The 23900-nt window shown below is 34.7% G+C and overlaps 1 protein-coding gene across 2 annotated transcripts; it reads right to left on the reverse strand.

Moving 5' to 3' along the window:
* Positions 1-6793: 6793 nt before the first annotated feature.
* On the reverse strand, positions 6794-15078 carry LOC110447730 (Williams-Beuren syndrome chromosomal region 27 protein-like). 2 transcript variants are annotated; one of them, XM_021493616.1, is made up of 6 exons: positions 15009-15078; positions 12232-12366; positions 11233-11361; positions 9920-10055; positions 9243-9335; positions 6794-7410 (listed from the first exon to the last, which is right to left on the reverse strand). In XM_021493616.1, the coding sequence occupies exons 2-6, from the start codon at positions 12328-12330 to the stop codon at positions 7289-7291; spliced, it is 579 nt and encodes a 192-aa protein (XP_021349291.1). In that variant the 5' UTR covers positions 12331-12366; positions 15009-15078; the 3' UTR covers positions 6794-7288. The 2 variants fall into 2 exon arrangements, with proteins under 2 accessions (XP_021349291.1, XP_021349292.1); XM_021493617.1 differs by lacking the exon at positions 9243-9335.
* Between the last annotated feature and the right edge of the window lie 8822 nt (positions 15079-23900).

Genomic DNA, 23900 nt, shown 5'->3' on the forward strand with positions numbered 1-23900 from the left:
AATACTTCGATTGCAAGAACCATGACGTAACAGTAATCTATATTTCAGTCATCAGATATCGAATATAAATACTAATTGAGTTAATAAAATAAGTTCATGATTAAAATGTCGTTTTGTATTGGTATAACTTACTACTATCACCAGCATCAAGACAAACACAAAACGAGATTAACATTCTTTTACAAAACTGTCGCGGAGCAAATTTTAACAATGCCTATCAAAGACTTCACTCGTTTCCAGCGAGTGAGGAAAAGAAAGCACTACAGCGGAAGCTCAAGGACTGCGAAACATCAAGAACAATTCCAAATTCAATCAGGAACAATAACACAGCAGTCATAATACCATAAAGCAATACAGGACAATACATAAACGTATTCTTTGTGCGAACAGCCACGGACTTGAACCACCACCTGGACGACAACACAGCTGGGACGCAAGAAATAGAGGCATTTAGATTGTCAATCACTTTCAACTGAGACTAACCAAAGCAATGTATCGTATGAGTACATTATCATCAACCTTGACTCTGTTAGGTATAACATGTCGATAGATAGATTTCTGTGGCTCAAGGTGGTAAAATCATTCAAAAGATTAGCATGATGAACACCAAACAACTTGTATTAGGCGCCATCAAGTTTAATTCAGTCCTTGTCACGAATTCATCACCAGTATATTTCAACTTGGTCTTTGTCGAATTTCCCTAAAATGTTCTCCAAAACATTTTACAACCATTTATTTATATCGCCGTACGCCGTTTGAGGTAGCATTTATTTCAGGCGAAAGCTTTAGGAAGGAATCAATATACTACAAATGATCAAATCAAATATGCCAATAAAGTGTTTAGATCGATACATTAAATGGTACAGTTGCATACACTGAAATATATAATAATGAGATAAGTGTTATTGTCTTGAACACTTTGGACAACTGTTACATTACACTGCTACCATCCTCGCTATCAAGGGGTTTTGCTATGATATAGCTTATGGGTGCAGAGAGTGTAAGTGAGCGTTACTCCTGGATATCGAGGATGCATTATTATGCCCTCTGCAACAATCGAGAAATGCCTGATTTGTTCACTCGATGTCAATCAATCAATCAACGACCTTTGTACTTGGTTTACATGACTAAACTTAAATTGGGTAAAAACGTTTATTTTATCGTCATTATGCATATCAATTTGTCTCAAGAATATAACTATAACGTGATATTAACCTCTGGTATCGTTTATGAAGAATTATTGGATAGCGTCATATCAGACCGAAGGGCCCAAGGGTTGGTATGGATCGAGAGTTGATTAGGAATAGAATATACTAATGGCCATATCATAACCTTTTTCATCATTTACTACACACTGTTAATATTGAATACAACATACAAAATGCCATCAATAACTCCAATCAAGTGTAATGGAGATGTGATTTCCTTAAACGTGTCCGTAACCGGAAGGAAAGTGGATATAGCGTGTGTCGGGCAGATATTGCAAGTGACGAGCGAATAGGGGGCGTGCGAACCGATATGATGGGGACAGTGAGGACATAGATACACAGACTATTTGGTCTAAGATAGCAGTATCGCGCATGCTAAAAATGCCATATCTAGAACAAGTTTTAGATTATTTGTATCGACTCATTATATCACATTGCTATTTTAAATGTTATGAATCGTGTGATGGTAGTCATGACGACGACGATCCCGGTGTTGGACATGTCCCGATACAGCCGGGATGTGGTCAGTGAGGAGGTTGATACACAGACTATCCGGTCTCTGGCTGAATCACTTTGTGGATCATTTAGAGATGTCGGCTTCTGTTACATCACAAATCACGGCTTTAAGCAGTCCCTGGTTTGTTAACTGTTTATATCATTCAGTTTTGTTTATGAAGCGTTTCCTGGAGGTTATCGAATGTTTAACGCTTAATGTTGATAAAAACATCGAAAAGAAAGATTAAATGAACGTGATTCGCCACAACTGTTAATAACAAAACCTTATTATGACTACAACTTAGTGTGTAAAGATAAATGCTCAGTGACACGCATCCGATTTCTTACTGTGTTATTAGCTAAATACATGTAACATGTGACACGCATCCGATTTCTTACTGTGTTATAAGCTAGCTAGCATTAGATGTGGTGAACACTCAGATTACGGCTCTCTAACACTGCTGTTTCGGGTAGACTGATCAAAATTTACATCAAACCTGTTTTGTTAGAAAAGAGTTGATTGATTACTTTACAAATAGAAAACACTAAAATCAAATGGACATGGTGTGCTTTTACTGGCTACAAATCGTTTGTAACTTCGTATACGTCAAGATGTTCATATCGCAATTTAAACAAAAAACAATACGATAGCACATTCAGAAACAACAATATAGGAAGCTACCGTTTTTAATTGTAACAACTAGTAAGGTGACAAATGACCGAGAAGTCCTTATATCTGACCGAGAAGTCCTTATATCTGACCGAGAAGGCCTTATATAAATATTTTGCTGAATTAAGCGTTTTGAGTATCCCATAGGAAAAAAGATACATCTAACAGACGTCCGCATGGAAGATTCGAAATCAAAGAAATTAACATCATAAACAATTAAATTTCCTATTACATTGTTATTTGTAACATCGGTTTTCCGACAATCACAATAAGTATACTCACAACTGACTCAACAGATAAAACTGCTAAGGGTTGTTAAGCATTTTGGACACGCATTAGTGGGTTACAACCTGGACGTGGTTTCATTGGTCAATCTTTCAATGATGATGTCGCATAGCAATGCTTTCTGTTTGCATTGTTTAATGTGATGTATGTCTATCTGTCTGTCTGTCTGTCTGTCTGTCTGTCTGTGATCGTAAAAAAATGAATTTTCAAGAGAAACTGTAATTGGTGATTTTTCAAAGTGTCAAAAAACACTCGGTTAACCTGGTATCTTTTAAAAACATGAAAAATACAAACAACCACGGATTGGATAACATGATAACCAACCGGCACTCGTTCGGGATCCTAAGTATCAGCAATTGGAAATATCAATTGTTCCTTTTGGTTTGTTGTTTACAGGTGTGTAACCGGCACGGCGAATACATCCTAGCCTCTCCCATCCATAGAACATTATTGATCAATATTGCGGAACTGATGCAGAGATAAACTTCTGACCAGTTAATCGCATAAAGGAATCTTTCTGAATGTTCGTGTAATCATGTTTCTTTGAGCGATTAGATTTCTAAATAAGAATCAAAGGTTTACATATAAATTACCCAAACAATGTAGAGTATTTTTTCATTTACAAATATGTTGTAGGGGTAACTTAAATCGCTATTTTAGTTATATGAATCAGTTTAAGAAATTTTACTTCCTTAATTTAAATAAATACTGCAAACATTGACACATATCGGATAACACACTTGGATGATATTGTATGAAATTGTTCTGTAAATGGTCAAAACCCACAAAATCACCTTAAATCTCATATTATGCTAAATTAGTGTCTTCGACCGATCATAACACATAAAACTAACATACGAACATATGATTCTTTTTCCTTTCCTAATATACATTAACTCCCTTTTCCAAAAATAGATGATTGATAAAAAAAAAAAAGTAACACCGGAAATTTTCAGAGGAGTACACCCTTAAGCATAATTGTTCAGTCAGTTTTTGTTAGGTACACTGAGTATTTGTCTATATGAAATTATAAAGTAACTTACCGTCGGATATATTTTCTGATCTTAAGTTGAATTCTGCCCTGACATTTAAGCTGCCGAAGATGTTTGCAAACCATTTCTACTTTTTAATCAGATTCCACGATAGAAGGAGATACCACAGTATTGTTCCAATCAGAAGTCTTAAAGAGTTTCAGAGCCGAATTCTACTGTCATAGAATATCCAACATACGTCAGAAATAATGCTGCAAAGATGACTTTGGTCGTCTTGGTTACCGGGTGCTGTGTACGTTGCTATGCATTCGGAAAACTTCTGCCTTTCTGTTGTTTTCGTTTCCGATACCGGACCGTTTCGCCATCGTTGAGTGTTACGGTTATAACTGTTTCTTTTTCGAGGTCTTCCGAATATGTTATTTCGGTAGTGTCCGGTATCTGGGAGTAAATCTTTTGACCTGCCATCTCCGGTGTCGCAAAGTCTCCAGGTGCTACTAGAATAGTTTTCTATTGTAAAGTCAACAGAAGTATGTAAATATTTGTGTCGGCTTGAACATGAGGAAATGTAATGTTTATAGAAAGAAAATGCCTTTGGACTGTAATGTCTCTCATGCTTTTAGATATAAACAAAGGCGCCAACTGCAGGTTCCTCAATGTTCTAATCGAAATAGGAAGACAACTACTTTATTGAATGAAGTAAAAGCTGAGTAAATTCAAGTTCGCTTTTATTACTGTTGCTTTCCTCTTTTTCCTGTTTTTGCCCTACCTTCAGGTCAACCATTACGCATTTTATCACTGTTTGGCAACGATGATAACTGCTATCCAGAGTTGCAATAGTAGTTCACAATATAGACTGAGGTACAAAAGGACTACATTCATATACTTATGATGTTTTCTGATGAGAATAATAGATTCATTATACTGCCATGCTTTGTATTTAAGGTAGAAAGCATCACAAGTATTGGTATAACAATGAAGAAACAACATATCCAATGTAGTGATCTTTTAATATTATATTACACCTACAAAATACGTTTTGATGCGTGAGTTTTAATGCAATGTAATATTAAACTGCAATATATTTGAAAAAGCTAGCGTTTTTTGTTTTATCTCTAAACAATTATGTGGGCAATGTTATGAAAGTGATCTTGCATTGCGAATTTGAAAAGAAATAAAAAATATCAAATATCTAACGCTATAGTAAAATTTGATATTATATCAATACAATTTCAAATTGGCATATTTAAAGACGATGTAAACAAACGCACATATCCCAATTTAGTATTAAAACAATTTTGGTATTTATCAAAATCTTACCGTTGCGGATTCCTGGTTGTTGACTCTAAAGCAGACATGGTGTTTTCCCTTCTCTACGCAGCATACGAACACATCAATGTGATACGGCTACAAATGTGTTATCACGAAGTGGAGAGTGGTCATTACATGAATATCAAACTATAAACTTAGCCTATGTCTTTATGCAAAGATATGATCACATAGTGTATGTCGGTTTACCTATATTGGCTACGTTTTGTATACTGTGTTTTTTATTCATATATAATATACACTGTTATGTGTTGTCGTTATTTGATAAATGATTGATTGAATATGATTTATATACGTTCAGTACATTTCATAGGTCAAGGGTCTAGGGTCATTTATGATATTTTTTTTTATGTTTACCTAACATAATTATTGATAATTTTGTTAAATCTATTGTAATTATTTTCCTGACACAAGGAAGGCAACCTCCCTAGCATTGTCTAGCGTATATGTAGATAATGTCAAACTCTTGCATAACAGTAACCATACCAGAATGTATGAAGCATTATTAGGCACGTAAAACCTTAAGCGTGACCTTTGGCCCATTCAACTTTGACCGAACCAGGAGTAGAATTCCATGTAACAGTGCATCATACATAATGGTTCGTTAAATATCGTGTACACATTTTTTCTCATTTCAAAATTACGTGACTGTACATAAATGACCCATGACCGATGACTTACAAAGTCTAAGATGAAGAACTTGATATCACCATACAATGTTGTAAATATATACTAATTATATTACGGGGATTCTAGATATATCTTGTACGCAAGCATTATACTTCGGACTGACGGACGCACGGACTCAGATACAAAGAAAGGAACTATGTAACCCTTTTGACTCAATAGAAGTTTTCTGAAACCGCTTTGAAGTTTTATTAAACATCTATAACTGGATTAAATATATTACTACTACTCAGTTAAGCACTAATTTGCTAATAAGATTATGACGGTTCCACACATTAACGTGAAATTGTTGTTTTTCCTTTTTTCTGTATTAAAACTTACGAAATATTGACGGTTTTCCATTTTCTTATTTAAAGCAAAATACTGAAACTCCCTTTAAAAAAAACAGCAAAAAATAACAACAAGAGAGATTTATCGACATACACAATCTACATATATCAATATAATTTCTTTTGAACCCGTATTAATGAAATTTTTCTTATGCTCAAGCATGGATTCTGTGCTCAAACCACCTTTCTTGCAACTCGCTTAAATCACGTGACACGTTAAAAAATAAAGTGTGAACATTTTTAAACTGTAATCAGATTGAGGTGTCTTCAAACTTCTTACAAATCATACGGTTTTTAATTTATTCATCAACAGAACAAGAAATTTGTCTTGAGCACACAATGTGAGTTTGAGCATGAGAACGGACTCATGAATAAGAGCCCTGGAACTATATCTAAACTTTAAGCGATATGGGCCTCTTCATAAAAATGCACGTTTGAACTGAGGAAGACAGGTTTACAACTTACGAGTTTGTTAACCACTACACCTTTCTTTAATATTGTTAAACTGAAACTGTAAAATTGATATTCAGATATGAAAAAAATCACTTAAGAATAGTAAATAGCTATTTATAGAAACACACACGACAATGATTAAACAGAAAAGAAAAAAGAGACTCTCTACAAATGTGTTGACATAGAGACTGCTTTTACATAGACATAAAGGAGTCAATAGTACATATTTATCTAAACTCAATCTCAATGACACCAATTATAAAATTAATTGAACCGAATTGTAGGTTTTTTCACTCTGCTGAAATTTAATTAACACCAAACTACCATCAAAAAGACAAAACAAAGTAGTGTTTCAGGTGACCGGAACTTTTTTACAAAGGTAAAAAAAGTCTTTTATTCGCTTTTTTTAGTACACATACATAAATGCACATTGTTTTCATATTTGGAGTAGAAACAAGCCACAATCGAGTGATAATCTTGATTGTTTTTTCGTTGGTGATTAAAACTGATTATAAAGATTTAATAAAAGACATACACATTTTAATATTTACATCTTGGATGATGTCCCTTTTTGCGATGAATGCAGCCAAAGCTATATGTATCCTGAACATTTCGTGAAACACATTTTTTTTTTATTAAATGTCATATTCGTTGTTGCTGTTGACGTTTTCTCCAGTTGTTTAAGATTTTTGTTCAAACTTACGGATCTGCGGTCAAAGTGAAAACCAAAAGCATTAAGGGAACGTATCTATCACGATTAACCGTGTCAATTTCGAAAATCTATTTCATTATATAAACAAAAACGATTCCATCTTTTTCTTTGTGATATTCAGAAACAATCTCCTAACGGACTTTTTCCCATTTCCCCTCCTTTTCGATCTCGTCCATTAAGGGTTCCAAATGTCCTTTGTACTCCTGTATCGTATTCAGCTGTGTTGGACGAGTAGCCATCACAAAATAGCCCCCTACAACATATAAACGCATGATCCGTATTATAAGTATTAGAGTAAAAGTTGTCCTAATATCTATCTACAGAAAACATCATTCATAGCCAAACTCTAGAACATTGGTCAGTGGTATTTGTATGCCTTACAACATCCGCGATATCCAGGGGTTACGCTAACTTTCGCTCTCTACACCCCTGGAATATGTAATAGCAATATTGAAGGCTCAGTCTGCAGCACCTTGAAGATAAGACGAGAAGTCTAGTTTGATCCTTTGATGTACATCAAAAGAATCTCGCGGCCGTGTAACGGTAAACATTGACAGGCTTTGAAGTCGGGCGTCTCTCCATTGTTACCTTCAAAGAACAGGTATTAGCCTAGCGTTTTTTGGTTTTTTTTACCTGAGACAAATCAAACAGCTATCTTATTGCCTTCAATTTTGCTATGACATATTCCAGGGGTGCAGAGAGCGAAAGTGAGCATAACCCCTGGATATCGAGGATGGCCTTACAATAAAATGTATATCAGATTTGAGAGAAGAAAAGATATTTTTATATATCCCTTACGATTCAATGCAAAAATATTTCTCCGCGCTTCACATGTGCATTCTTGTTCTTATAACTCCTGCATGATGTTGACAAAGAAATCTCAGTCAAAGAGTTTATTACTATTCTTGGCCTTTCGCAACTAATTTTTACAATAGAAAAGTTTGGAAAAAAGTAATCGATCATTTCTGTGTGTTGCAGGGAGAGAAATATCAATCTTCGGGATCAGATTTTGTTTAAGTTAAACATTCGACAATGCCCCTTAATTACTTAACCCCATAGAGCTAACCCTTGGGTAGAGCTTTCCCTGAATTCATCACAAATGTATGGTAAATTCTTTCAACCTTAAATGGTTTAAGCAGAAAGTAAACAAGAACCCATGCTTCTGTTGGAGACACAATTCTTATACAATAGCCTCAGGCTAATTATTCTCTAAACAAAGTCAAGATAGTTTAGCTAATCACTAACTTTAATTGCATCTCGTATAAGAAGCATAAATGCACTTAAGCGCAATATTATGATGCACATGGTTACCGTTTCAAAATTATAACAACAGTTATTAACTAAAGTTCAAAACTTTCCACGTAAAATATAATATTATCTTTTCAGGTAATACGAGTTTTCTCCCCTACGCCGGTAATCGCTCGTTATTTATATTTAGTTTAACAGAAAGTTTCAACACATGTTGAGCGGTTCGGAAGGGACGGCTACATCGGAGCTTGGTGCAAATACGCTAAATAGTCTGTCGGCGAAGACTGAAAAGTAAAAAAGTGCTGTTGAGTGGTTTAAGTATTACTAAATTCTGATAAGAGGACATTGAAGGGATCAAAATATATCGGCTGCACCCATTGCAACAGTTTTTTCGAGTCTGTCCTGCACACCTGGTGACCATATGGAATGCTATGCTATTGTGTCTAGTTTATGGCACATCAGCTAGGTGGCATATTAAAAGTGCATCTTAACTGGCCTTAGACACTTGGTAGTTTGGATCTGGTCTGTAAGGGTTTTCGGATTGAGCCCAGACCACTATATTGGCACCGCTTTAAGATTATTTTAGAGTGCATCAATGCAATATAATATTCTAGACACAGCAGCAGGACGTTTAGATTCATCAGCACGACACCAAACCGGTCGTATCATTCCAACTGGCTACTACGACATGTTTAGGGTCAAAAGAAGAATGAAAACACCAGAGTCTGCGAGGGACTCCTATTAGTTGCGTTTTTATGCTAATAGCCTGCTTAGTCTTCAATAAATGAATAATAGTTAAGAACGTCTTAAAGAAATATCTTTATAACTCCACTTTACCTGGTTTAACCAGACGTACGGCTTCCCACAAGCAGTCACATGGCAGATGCCTATTGCTACAAGCTCCACATATAACGATGACGTCATAGGTATCTATTGGAAATTACAATATGAGATTTATTTTACACATAAACAGTGCGTGTATAAACGTTTTGCAATGTTCTAATACCAACTGGTCTCTTACTTTAATTTTCATTTTAAATTATTTAAATTTATTGTACAGCTGTATGATTTTGATTTGGAATCAGAATAAATGGCGACACATCTATGTGAAAATACTGTATACAGGAAAACTTAGTATAAAACAAAATTAATGCAAGATTTGTATCACATCATGTAGAACTAAAATATTATTTGAGTTGTGATACTCGCGGAAATTTCTATTTTTTTCGGAGAATTATGAACATCGCGAAAAAACCTTTATAGTTGTGTACATCGTGTCATTTGCCACCTCGCTGACCGCCAATTTATTTCGAAATCCTCATTTCAGTTTTTCCGGAACAATTCTTAAATCATCTCCCTCGATGTATCGCGAAATTTGCTGGACAAATGTTTGTAGTATAACAAGTTTATATTTTATACAGAGTTCAGCTGATCATGATAGTTAATATATTAGGCTTGAAGTGATTAATAACAAAATAGGATATTTAAATAGTTGTCTTGAAAAAATTACAAACCTGGTTCAATATTAAGTTCTTTTTCATCAAAATAAGAACATATCATCTTTTGGTAGACACCTTTTGTCTTCGCTTCATCCAACATTCCTTGAGACGGATCCAATGCATCGACTTTGACAAATCCTTGCTTGGCTAGCTTAAAAGCAAAGACAATTAAAGATGGTTTGATTAGGGATCATAGTATACAGTTTAAGTATGGGGTTGAGGGCTATAGCAAGTTTTTGGTGTCCCGAGCGCCGAGGGAAATAGGCATGGTCAAGGGACACCAGAAACTTGATATATCCCTCAACCCCATACTTTAACCGTTTTATTATACCGATACACACAAGAGAGATAATTTCAACTAGAAAATATTTGTAAACAATAAGCTGTATTGCTTCACGTCCCAACTACTCTTTTGATGGCAATAGAGCCAAATGCTTCCGAGTTTGGTAGCAAGCTCCGCCCACCTCGCGCGTCGTTTCCGAGTTCGGTAACATGCTCCGCTCACCTCTCGCCTGATTGGCTTGGCGGAAACCCGAGTGTATGTGTATTTTAGTTCCAAGACTAAAACACAGGACTAGAACACAGACAGGCAAAAGTGGGGATGTATTCGATTTAACCAATCACTTTTATATAGAGTAAATAAAGTAGAGGTATATTAATGAATGTTATTATTACTGCATTTTAACGGTCCATCAACACTAAAGAGGGCATTAGAGCCAATCAAAAGGTAGATAAAACATACTAAAGGAAATTACATCAAACAAATGAAAAGGGAAAAGATAAACGTTAACTTAAAAGTAAAAGTGGCTATGATTAGTTATTTCTTTTTAAACAGACCAACATATTTAGGTAGGTAAGATATTGACTGTTTCGAAAAGAAATTTGAGATCTGTTAAATTATTACATAAAAATTATCTTGTTGCTGCAATCAGATAACAAGTGTTTTACTGTAAATGGTTTTTGACATGCCATGCATTGAGGCTGGTCTTCGCTTTTCAATAAATAATGATAGTTAATGTATGGACATATTGAACCTAACGGTATATCAACATATAAGAAATCCACCAGCAGAATCTACCACCCTGTATCTTTAAAAATGAAAGCAAAATACACACGTGATTGTACACATACAATTTTGTAATAGATACAATATGCCCAAAAAAATTACTACACTGCATCGTAGAGCTATCAAACTATTACTTTCAACAGATAAAATATCCGACTTAACCGCAAATACTGCCCAAATATAGACATAATTACAGCAACTTGTTTTGGTTTCCAAAATTATAAATATCTTTACCTGCATGAAGACAGAACAAATACAATACCTCTACACCAACTAAACCCGTTCCTGCAGCAACATCTAGTATGCAGACATTCTCTCGTGTTCCGGGGTATAATTCAGCAAGTACATCGGCAACAATCGCTGGACCACGATATTCAACAGTGTGCATGTCCTTTCCATGAAAATAGTGAAATCCGACATAAAAGCATGCATATCTTTTCTTTATAAATAGATCTTAATTGAAAGTATTATGCTAATTGTAAATCCTCCGTCCATTTCAAACCACCGAAAGTTCCTTTCTCACATCACATAACATGTTAAAAAATATACAGATAAAAATATACATTGCTGATAAAAGGCTTTAGTAAAATTACGTTTTCCATATTATTATAAATTTAATAATTTGATAATTTACACAATAAAAGTAAGTTTAACTAGTTATATACCTAAGTATATGTTGCCGTTTATACTTAAAACATGAGGGTAAGCGACTTTGAAAGTAATCATTTTAAATACTTAGATTGCATAAGATGAAAATGTCTGATGGCTTTCAAGACTATCAGAATTTTTATTATATAAAGCCACTTCACTGATCAAACACTGGACTGACTACATTGATATTTATATATAAATATAATCTTCAAAGGAGAGGTTTTATCCTAGGAACTGGTCATTTTTTATACCAGACACCAATCAAATAGCTAGCTTCGTGCTTACGAATTTGTCATGACATATAACAGGAGTGCAGGGAACTTAGGAGAGCATAGCCTCTGGAATGTCAAGGATGTGGTATACTGGCGTCATAACGTTGCAAAATAATTACGGTCTTAAAAACAGCCCAGTGTTTCCAATCCAAACTGCCAAACTGCGAAATCGCAGAAAATACATCGAAAATAAGACAACATTAAAAGTTTGCCGGCCTCTAAATGATGAGTGGGGAAAAAAAGAAAAAAACAACCAAAAAAAAGCATAAATAAGGACGTTATAATACGTTTAACTGATAGAGAGAAATAAACACTAAAAATATTATAGTGAGTCGTACCTCTTCATACTGTTTGCTCCACGAGTCGTAGAATTGTGTCTTTTCCTCACGGGTCTTGGTTTGTGTATGGCCTTCAAAACACCTCTCTGCGGGATCCATATTCTTTTTTTTTTTTTTTGCAGATGCGTGAAAACACTTGAAGAAACAAAAATGGAAAAAAATATTTTAAAAAAAAACACTTTAGAAAGCTCCCTGATCCAAGCCACGTATAGGATACGATTTTTATTTTCTAAATTCCCTCGAAACACGCACAGCTAGTTCATAGAAACCTTAATCATTTTCGGGATATATCATTGATAATTGTAATAATCCCAAAAAACACTGTACATTATCGATAGAGAGAAAAAAGGATGTTGTGGTTATGTTGAATTGGCGTTGTTGTTCTTTTACATTTAAGAGAAAAATGACCTACTGTTTTACATGGAATCTTATCATTTTCTCCTTGATCATTATCCTTAACCCGGTGTCTATATTTGAATTTAAAGTTTAATACTTAAACAGACATTATAATTATTCCTCATTAATATTATATTTTCTATAAGTTTGTTTAGACTCGCCAGAAAACCAACATAAGAGGGAACAATATTGAAAAAAAAATAAAAATCACCTGCTTCAGAATTTTGTTGATATCTCAAGGAAGAAAACACTACTGGTAAGTTTCAACTATAAGTTACTTCCAGCAGTTAATGCAAAATTTCACATTTTATATTAAAAATAACAACGATTGGACTTTCTTAAAACTCACATTGTAGACAAATACGCCTAATTCTAATATCTAACTCCGGCCTCATTAGAGTACAGCTTATGTCTTGAATTAACTCATAAAAGCTTTCTTCGACGGTTTTCATCATACAGCGATTTACAATGAAAAACACAGAAATAAATTAAGGAAGCTTCTTGAGAAATACAAAAAGTGCTTGTGACCAACAATGAAACATTCACAATTGTTGTGATGTGTTATATTTGTATAAATGTAGAGTAACGTAAACATTACAGATAGATATTTGAACCTAAACTACATTAAATTACACAGCGTGACTTTGTTTAATATTGCATGTAACAAAATTCTGAACAATTCAGACATTGTTTGCTCCAAGGCTGGTTAGAGTTAAGCAGTGGTTTGTGAAAAATAAAATACAAATATAACAAAACTAAGAGCATCTAACATCGTTTCTCTACTTTAGATTGGTTGAAACAAATAAGATTGATGTGTTTTGATTGATTTATTTTGCATTGAAAGACCGTTCTTCTTATTGGCAAAAATTGCGATTGTTCACTAACAACTGACTTAAGTTAACCAACCATTTGGCAACCGGGGCCATTTAGCTTGTCTGAAGTACATGTTTGTTAGTAATATGGGGGTGTTCCCACGCAATTTTCAGGAAACAAATAAAACTTACGAGTTATACAGAACATGTCACATGACATATATATGACAATAGCCGTAGTTTTTATGAAAATTGACAATCATTCATTAATTTGACAATTTAACCAAAACAAAAAATGATACAACATAGATCATGTTTTTTTTCTATAATATAATTACTACATGCAAGTTTTAATCAAAAGTCTATTGCTATTCATTAAGACGTTAAGCATATCAAATTATTATGGAGGGATCCATCGTTGTTAACCAGCTATTTTAAACAGGTTATTATTTTGCAAGTATTTTTCTTATTATATTGCTATCGTTGCATGACAGAATACTTCACTGTGGTTTTTAAGCTTTGCCAATATTAAGATTAATAACAAATACATATTGTAATTTAACGTTTCACTTATATTTGTTTTATAAACAATTTTGAATATTGGGTTCACTTCTTTGTGCAAAAACGTTGTAAAATGTTGCTTGTAAAATTTGGTCATATTGCCCCAAAATCGAGGCATTTGGATTTCGTAATTGTAGGCTTAAATATGTCCTGGTATGTTGGACCAATAGTCAGTGGACATCATATAGTGACCTTTGCTGTTGCAAAACTTTAAAAACCTAATAAATCCATCAAAATATTTAGCATAGTTTTGATTCATAAGCTTATATAGCAATCCGTATTCACGCTAGTGTGTTCATTCCACAACTTTGCGTGACCGTAAGATGTGACAGCGGCGTTATGCCCCGGTCACACATTCACGTTCAAGTTGTGGAATGAACACACTAGCGTGAATACGGATGCTTACCATGGCAGGTCCGTAGTGCAAACCCATACTAAAATCGGAGCGAACCGTTGTTAATCAACAAGAACAGTTCTTTCGGTTAAATATTGATGTATTTCAAACCATATTATCAATTCAGGAAGTGTTTGTTCATAAGTAGATATCAGTAAAGATAATATAGATGAGAAAATAGGTGTCTGAAATTGATGAAATTGATACCCAAATAAAAAGCTTCGCATAGGAGGTAAATTAAGAAATTAATGTTTTCGTAGTTACAATGTATTTCAAATTTTAAACTGTCCATGTAACCATCAGCGGCAGCTAATAAAGCTGATAAAAATATCGGTTGATATAAAAGTATCATAATATGAAAAGTGTATAAATATAAAGACATGCCAATTTCTTTGGCCGCTTTTGCAAATGTGTCCCGTTTTGGGAAACGAGTTTTAATGATTTGTAGGTGAACATTTGTAGTCTGAAACGTAAAAGTACTGTAAAATATTGATATCGACATGACATGAAACGATTTTGAAAATAGAAATAATTCTACATATTTACAAAAATTCTATATAAGTACAAAATATGCCAATGTATATGATAATAATTATATAAATCATGCATCTTACCTTCTAATATTATCGCATTGGCTACACTGTCTGTGACTCTGTATAACGTACAAGCAGTACCCTGTGTATGTATTACTGGAATGTGTGTATGTAGGCTGAAGACTCTCATTATACTCACTTGTAAAATCCTACATAAATAATGCAGTCAACCGGTGAAAAGAACTCATCTAAAAACTAGGACGGTTCAGGTCTACTGATTACATTTAAGGCAGTCCCTGTCTCTAAAATGTTTAATATTAAAGCGAACATGATACTTTTGTTATATTTGTGAACTCTTGGTGAACTCTTGGTGAACTCTTGGTTGCCTAAAGGTTGTTTCAAACTAAGGGGAGATAAGCTAGTGGAAGGCTTCAGCAGGGCAGTTCTTTACAAAAATATGAGGGCTTGTAGCCTATTACTGAGCAAAATTTGAGAAATAAGCAAACCAGCAATAAAAGCCATGACCATGTAAAAAGAAGTGTGTACCACCTCCTCACCCCTTCCAGAAAAAAACGGTTGCCCAATGAACACCATCGAATTCTTCCATGTCCCCCTTAGCAGAAGACAAAAGAAAAACTCCGATAATGAATTGTTACTATATGAGCCGCCTCTTATAGAATCCTTTAACATTTAATATTTCAAGTTCTACTCAGGTTAGACTTAATGACTTAATGACGTTTATCTATCCTGTTTCATTTGCCCATGGGATTGATCAGACTAACATTGCCTGTGCGTATGAATGCAGGTTTTCAGAGTTTTGTCTCAAGGACAACTCAATTCATCACCCCATAAAACCTACAGAACAAAGAATCAATCCTTCAATAAGTACGAGAACGGTCTATGACTGTTATGAACACCCATTTTCAATTACAAAACATGAATTCACATAACCTTAGAGTCCTATCTACTACAAAAAGAGCACTGTATAAGACTAGGAATGGTGTCAAACGAGTACTAAAAGGATGCAATAAACAGTAAAGCATGCTGTGAACGGCATTATAATCACCTGGAAAATATGCTTAGTGGACCTTGTGGTTTTGTTATCTCAACTGGGGTTTTCTATAAGAGGACGTAACATTACTTAGATTTGACCTATATTTACATGGCGGGTGTCGTCGATGCAAGACGCTTATCAATTCTGGAACACATGGTCTTATTCTCCTCGTGATTTGTGAATGGTCCTCGTGTAAGTCTTTCCTTTGTTCCTATTTTACTGTAGTTTTATCGATTTCGAGTTCGAATTGCGGTTTTATTGACACATCGGTTTATTCTCTTGATGTTTTGTTAAATAAAACCTTGTAGCGATTGTTTCCTCTCTAGTGCATTTAGGTAATTCAGCATGATCTCGAAGCCATAAAGTAAGCCCAACCTTTAAGGGGTTTTTTTTATCTATTTTCAATTGGTCTTATCGACCAGAGTTTGAAAATAAATGCCAAGCGTGAATATGAGCAAAGTAAAACTGACAAACAATCTGTAAAAAAAAAAATGGTCGAGTGGCGCAGTGGATACGCACTCGTCTTTCACCAAGGCGGCCGGGATTCGATTCCCCGATCGGACGTGAACAGGTATTGGGTCACCAGCCCGACCACGTGGGTTACTCTGGTTTCCTCCCAGAGTAAGACCCCCCCCCCCTGCGCTAACATCAAGTGTGATTAATATAAGTTGAAATAACAATTAAACATAATTGTTGTAAAGTAAATAAAGATTATATTTGTATAGCAACAAAAGGCGCTACAATAATTATGACCACCTACTGTGCATCCAATATACGTTTTTCATTGAATTAATCTTTGTTTTATAAGAGTTAATAATAGTCAACAAACTGATCTGTTCTGTGTAAGATAATATTTATTTACATGCATGCACACACAATTATGTCCGCCATTAGCAACCGAAAACAAATACTGTTGCTTACACTTAATTGAATTTCCAGTATGTGCTATGTCTGAACGGTATACAATCTTATTTCAGGACAGATATTTCCAGAGAAAACGCCATGAACTGCTTGGGGAAAGGGCCAATGTTTCCATGTTATGGTCAATATTGTATCCACTACTGCCACTAAATAAAGCTATGGATATACTATTGAGTAAAACAAACGACTCTTAAGCAAATATTATGCAGAATGGATTATTATATATTTTTATATCTTTTTTTTATCTTTCATGTATGTTTCATCTATGCTATGTTATTTCTTCACAGTATCTGTCTGTCTGTCTGCCGGTTGGTTGGTCGGTCTGTAGGTCTGTCAGTCGGTAAGTCTGTCGGTCGGTCTGTCCGTCTCCGATCGTAAAAAAATAGTATATCCAAGAGAATTTGTAATTAGGGAATTTTCAAAGTGTCAATTAACTATGATTGGTGAATTTTTAAAGTGTCAAAAAAACACTCGGTTAACTGGTGTCTTTAAAAAAAATGAAAAATACAAACAAACACGAATTAGATAACATGATAACCAACCGGCACTCGTTCGGGATCCTAAGTATCAGCAATTGGAAATATCAGTTGTTCTTTTTGGTTTGTTGTTTACAGGTGTGTAACCGGCGCGGCGACTTCATTCCAGCCTCTCCCATCCATGGAACAATATTGATCAATATTGCGGAACTGATGCAGAGATGGACTTCTGACCATTTAATCGTCACAGTAAGAAAGTGCATCATTTGCGAAGTATCAGAAGGCAGTGGTTAAATGAACACTGATCATTTTTAGACATATTTTACATAAACTATTTCAGTGTTCATTTTTGCAGTACGAAATCAAATCTCAATATCATAGCATGTATCAGTTTCATTTTAAAATGCAATCAATTAAGACAAATTATCGAGGAAGAGGCGAACAAAAGACGGAGCCGCCAATCTATTATGTTCTTTATCCAGCCAGACATTGATCTGATGATCCGGAGCCTTGATAATTCTAATAAATACGAACCAATTTCAGATTTGCAGTACTTACAGGAGAAACTGGCAGCCATTTATCGACAATGCGTCGTTTCTGTCTGAGTAGCAGAAAATATAGACACTGACATTAATCAATTAACAATTAACCGTTTCTATCACAGTGAATAGAAAAGGCTGATACCAATATATTGACAAAGCGTCGTTTCTGTCTGAGTAGCAGACAAAGTTGAGGCACTGGTACTAATATATTGACATTTTACCGAGTCTATCTTAGTGAATAAATTAGATGTATGCTATGATTGGTCGGATGATGGGCGGATTAGTCGAGTGGTTAACACTCCGGCCTTCCAAGCAGGTGGCCGGGGTTCGATCCCCGAAGTCGCCGTACGCATGGAATATTCAGAGAAAGTGTTTTCTCCTGACCACACAACTCCAACAACCCAGGTGGAGTATAAAATGGTCCGGGGTGGGTGTTGCGGTATCTGTGCTGTAGCATTTAAGTGGGGTGGAACTATAGATCATGCTAATTAATTAATGCTAAAATTTGACTGTATAAAGTTGTATATCTATGTACTGTAAAGCGCTTTAGAGTGGCTTATGTTAGCTAAACAGGCCGCTCTATCAAATGTTGTATATCTATCAAACGTTGTATATCTATCTATGATAGTTTCTACCTCAGTATTCATCAGTTTATTATTTTGATATCAACAGCATTTTATCGTGTTGGACGGGGTTCATTTCCTTGATCGGATGTGAAAATGTATTAGATTACATGCTCTGCAAATGAAACGGTAGGTGTGACCTCTCAAAATTTTCCGCTTCAAATTAATTGTTATGAGGTTGTTTGTTAAATGAAAATAAAACAAAGATCGGTTGCAGAAATTCGTTTGTATCTCGCCCATCCATTTTAAAATTGTAGCCAGCGGTTATTACATTTAACAGATTGGAACATAATATCAAGAAGCAACTAATAAATCTAACTGCAGTTCGTTTCGTTAGTTTATGTGGACGGATAAGATCAATCTGTAGAGTGAACCCGCTGGCGACAGATTTATAAATCTTGAAGTGAGGGAGCAAGAGGTACGGTTTCGTGTGAACAAAAGCGAAATTCCATGAAATAGAACAAACATAAGGTAAGACATGTGTGTCCTCATAATAAGTTTATTTTCAAATACTTTTCATTTTAGTTGAAGGTGTTTAAGCGTTAAATTATGTATACAGACCCCAAAACTCACTGAGAAAATCATTTGGACCTTCGGCACTATTTTGTTATGGAGCTTACTGAACGGGATGGATGAGTCATCCCCATATCATATTTTACCCATGAACATTCGTAGCTATACTTTGTTCCTTCCGACTTATCCCTAATTCTGAAAATATGCTAGTGACTTCGTACAATATGATACAATAAAAGACATAAGTCATTCGACTGGAAAATGAAACATTAGCCTGAAAATGATCTGGTGTGATCGTTGACTAAATGCAACAGCATTGCTTTTAGCATGATCTGTCATCATTCATCATCCAACTGACATGGGTTGCATCGCTCATCACCCATCACCCTGCCATCACTCATCAGCCATCTGACATGGATCGCAGCGACGTTGATGGGGATTTTGCACATAGGTTTGATCTTCATTTCATAACCATTTGAATAACGGTATGAATTGGGTTTTTTTTTTTTCAATAAAAATTAACTGAACAACTGTGTTATTTGTCAAATCCCTGTTACTTTTGCTTTATAAAATGCCCCAGCTATCGTTGTACTGACCACGTCAGTAGAAAAAGTACTCATTCAAATCGCTGGCACTAATAATTGATCAGTAACGAAACACCACCGATCGTTATATTTAGGGCAATAATCAAATTTTGTTGAGAATTTTTTTTAGAACAAATCAATCCAATAGACTGCTGTTAAACTTATTTGGATGAGGGAATCATCCAATCATTATTTTAAAATATAATTATTAATGGAATGGAAAAAACTGATTCAGGAATAATCCAAAATATCTTCACACACAAACATCCATTCTTGGAGGTAGAGTTAATAGACACTTCCTGATGAATAACAATCAATTTTCACAAATTAATACTGTGTATTTCCTGGAAGTGAGATCATTTAACTGCCACCCGTATTGGTTTAGGTATTAACTGAGATTGTTATTGATTTATCCTCCGATTTAGCATTTTTCTTTACCATGATGTATTTGAGTACAATTTCACTATTGTTTTCTGTTGAGCTTGTTGCATTAGTCAACAAAGTATTACATTAAAAATATTTCAAAATCATGAAGAAATTGATATTGTCATCTTCTGAGAATTACGACTTTTCTGAAATGCCCAGGATTAATTATATATGTATTTGGATATGAGAATCAGGTTCAACGAGAGTTACTTTACCGCTACCTCTAATTGTCAAATAACTTTACAATATGCAATCATGCATGAACTACAAAATCTCATGTTGCACACACTCATATGCCTCGTCATTGTTAACTTCATTTTGGGTACATTGTTCTATACCAGTCTTAACCCAAATAGGCGTCTATTATTAATGCAAATGGGTTCTTTGTTTTAAATAGGCAAAAGACCCAAAACTGTCCATTCTGTCAGAGAACGAACAAATATCAGCATTTTGGGCATCGATCAGTCCATTCTCGCAGCATGGACAGTTTCCGAACTTTCGCATTTATTTATTTATTCATTTATTTACCATTTTCGCCGTCCAAAATTGACCTAGTTTAATGCTACAGGTCAGACAATGTCTCATTTTGTTATCAGTTATGAAGTCACGCTGATGTAGTGCATGCACTAGTAACCTTTAAACTACATTATACTACAAAACGAGACCACTTGTGGCTATCACGAGCAATCACGTAATGTTTGTAAGATAATTATATGCACATGGACATTAAGATCAATTTGCTTTACTGGTATAGTTATACCATTACGACATCTTATTAACCTATTAATAAGTACGAGTAAATATTCACATAGGGTTGTAGGTAGATCTATCCTCATGTAAGCATTAATGCAAGCATGGATACATTTTTTTATACTTCAAGAAAAAGGTAGGCATACCTAACAAATTATTTGCATGCAAATAATACATAACTGTTTAGGTTGTTCTGATTTCATTCTTTAAAAAAATGCATAAATCTTTAATTCATGTTTATTACAGAGATTTTATAGTATGCGTATGTGTTAATCTTCACCCTTTATCATGATAACGTTCGCTGAAAACCTGATAGATAAAATGTAGATCATTGCACTTTGCTGATTGCAGTACATGGTAAGTCAGGTTCATTTGTTTCTCAAAAACGTTTTCAATTTTCAGGAAGGTGAACTTCATGTACGTACACGGATTCGGTTTGATCATAATTATTAGTTTTATCTTTAATATTTGGTATTTCCTCTGCTAATGTTGGAGGAGACCAAACGCTTACAATGTCTCCTTTGCATTCTATCACGAAATAAGATTAGATTGAAGACCAACTATCTCTACGACATTGGAAATATCTTTCTTTCGCTTAGCAAGGCTAATCTAACCGTTCTCTGGAAGAGTGGTCGCATCGGATTTGACATGAGTCTCGCTGTCATGAGACGTACTGCTTTTGTTTATGTTTTGTCTCTCTCTCACAGGGCAAAGTAACTGTTATTATTGTATTTGATAATATTTGCTGTTACCGAACATGTTCAATTTTAGCGATTTATGGTAAATATGTCCAAGAAACACGATGTTAGTATGACCTCATAAATGTTTAAAACAATATATAACTTTTATATTTTTTCGACAGCTTATACTATGATTTCCTGAAATACTGATTTATTACTTTACGTACATTGTGATATAATAGGACGTAAATGACCAGTTGTCAGACGGAAGTCTGCGATCAAAAGCGTATTTTGTAGTTGATAATGAATTATTTAAACTGTAAATTAAACAACACTTTGCTTTGATAATTATTGCATGATAAATTTTCATACAAGTCAATATTCACAGAGTGTATTTTTATGAACTTGAAACTAGTTACAAATTGTTTCTAAATCCTGCCGCTTTTGCCCTTGTTATTATTTGTTTACTGACCAGTGTCACATTATCAGTCACGTAGGTAAACAACGTGGCGTAGCCAATTGTTTACGACAGCACGCAAGTGCATTACAGGGAGATACTAGTCAAAGTGAGGATCAAGCTTAAACGTTAGGTGGGCAAACATAAGCGACATCACTGAACTGTTGCCAATCCTTCTATCTAAGTCCTTAGTCTGTAATTGTGTTTGTATTTATTTTGCAATATGTTATTTGGTAGTGTATAGAGGTATAGAGCGAAACGCCAGAGGCACTTTTGGATATGTTAACAGAAATCACACCAGCATTATTTCCAGAAACTAATTCTTGTGCAAAGGGATCAGTTGTACATATATATATATAGCGATGAATAGTTTTAAATGTCCATGTGACAGTAAAAATATAAATAAAACAAAACACGAAGACTAGTATAATTATCCTCGATTTCCAGGGGTTACGATCACCTACGGTCTCTGCGTAGGTGATCGTGACCCCTGGAAATCGAGGATGAGTATAATCGGCTAGCGCTTTCGCCCACCTTGGGGCTCTTCATGCGATTTGAATTTATTTGTGACGTCATAAATTGAGTACACATACTTTTAAAAGACGTCAAAAAATGACGTCATAAAGTATATATAAGTACACACAATGCAGACGTCTAGAAATTACAACGTCTTAAAAGTATTGCATGACTGTACTTGCATTAAATGCGTCAATGAAATAGTATGCATACCTAACAAATTATTTGCATGCAAATATTACATTAACTGTTTAGGTTGTTCTGATTTCATTCTTTAAAAAAATGCATAAATCTTTAATTCAGGTTTATTACAGAGATTTTATAGTATGCGTATGTGTTAATCTTCACCCTTTATCATGATAACGTTCGCTGAAAACCTGATAGATAAAATGTAGATCATTGCACTTTGCTGATTGCAGTACATGGTAAGTCAGGTTCATTTGTTTCTCAAAAACGTTTTCAATTTTCAGGAAGGTGAACTTCATGTACGTACACGGACTCGGTTTGATCATAATTATTAGTTTTATCTTTAATATTTGTTATTTCCTCTGCTAATGTTGGAGGAGACCAAACGCTTACAATGTCTCCTTTGCTTTCTATCACGAAATAAGATTAGATTGAAGACCAACTATCTCTACGACATTGGAAATATCTTTCTTTCGCTTAGCAAGGCTAATCTAACCGTTCTCTGGAAGAGTGGTCGCATCGGATTTGACATGAGTCTCGCTGTCATGAGACGTACTGCTTTTGTTTATGTTTTGTCTCTCTCTCACAGGGCAAAGTAACTGTTATTATTGTATTTGATAATATTTGCTGTTACCGAACATGTTCAATTTTAGCGATTTATGGTAAATATGTCCAAGAAACACGATGTTAGTATGACCTCATAAATGTTTAAAACAATATATAACTTTTATATTTTTTCGACAGCTTATACTATGATTTCCTGAAATACTGATTTATTACTTTACGTACATTGTGATATAATAGGACGTAAATGACCAGTTGTCAGACGGAAGTCTGCGATCAAAGGCGTATTTTGTAGTTGATAATGAATTATTTAAACTGTAAATTAAACAACACTTTGCTTTGATAATTATTGCATGATAAATTTTCATACAAGTCAATATTCACAGAGTGTATTTTTATGAACTTGAAACTAGTTACAAATTGTTTCTAAATCCTGCCGCTTTTGCCCTTGTTATTATTTGTTTACTGACCAGTGTCACATTATCAGTCACGTAGGTAAACAACGTGGCGTAGCCAATTGTTTACGACAGCACGCAAGTGCATTACAGGGAGATACTAGTCAAAGTGAGGATCAAGCTTAAACGTTAGGTGGGCAAACATAAGCGACATCACTGAACTGTTGCCAATCCTTCTATCTAAGTCCTTAGTCTGTAATTGTGTTTGTATTTATTTTGCAATATG

The sequence above is a fragment of the Mizuhopecten yessoensis genome, unplaced genomic scaffold (assembly GCF_002113885.1).
Source record: "Mizuhopecten yessoensis strain PY_sf001 unplaced genomic scaffold, ASM211388v2 scaffold3575, whole genome shotgun sequence".
Taxonomy (NCBI): Eukaryota; Metazoa; Mollusca; class Bivalvia; order Pectinida; family Pectinidae; genus Mizuhopecten; species Mizuhopecten yessoensis.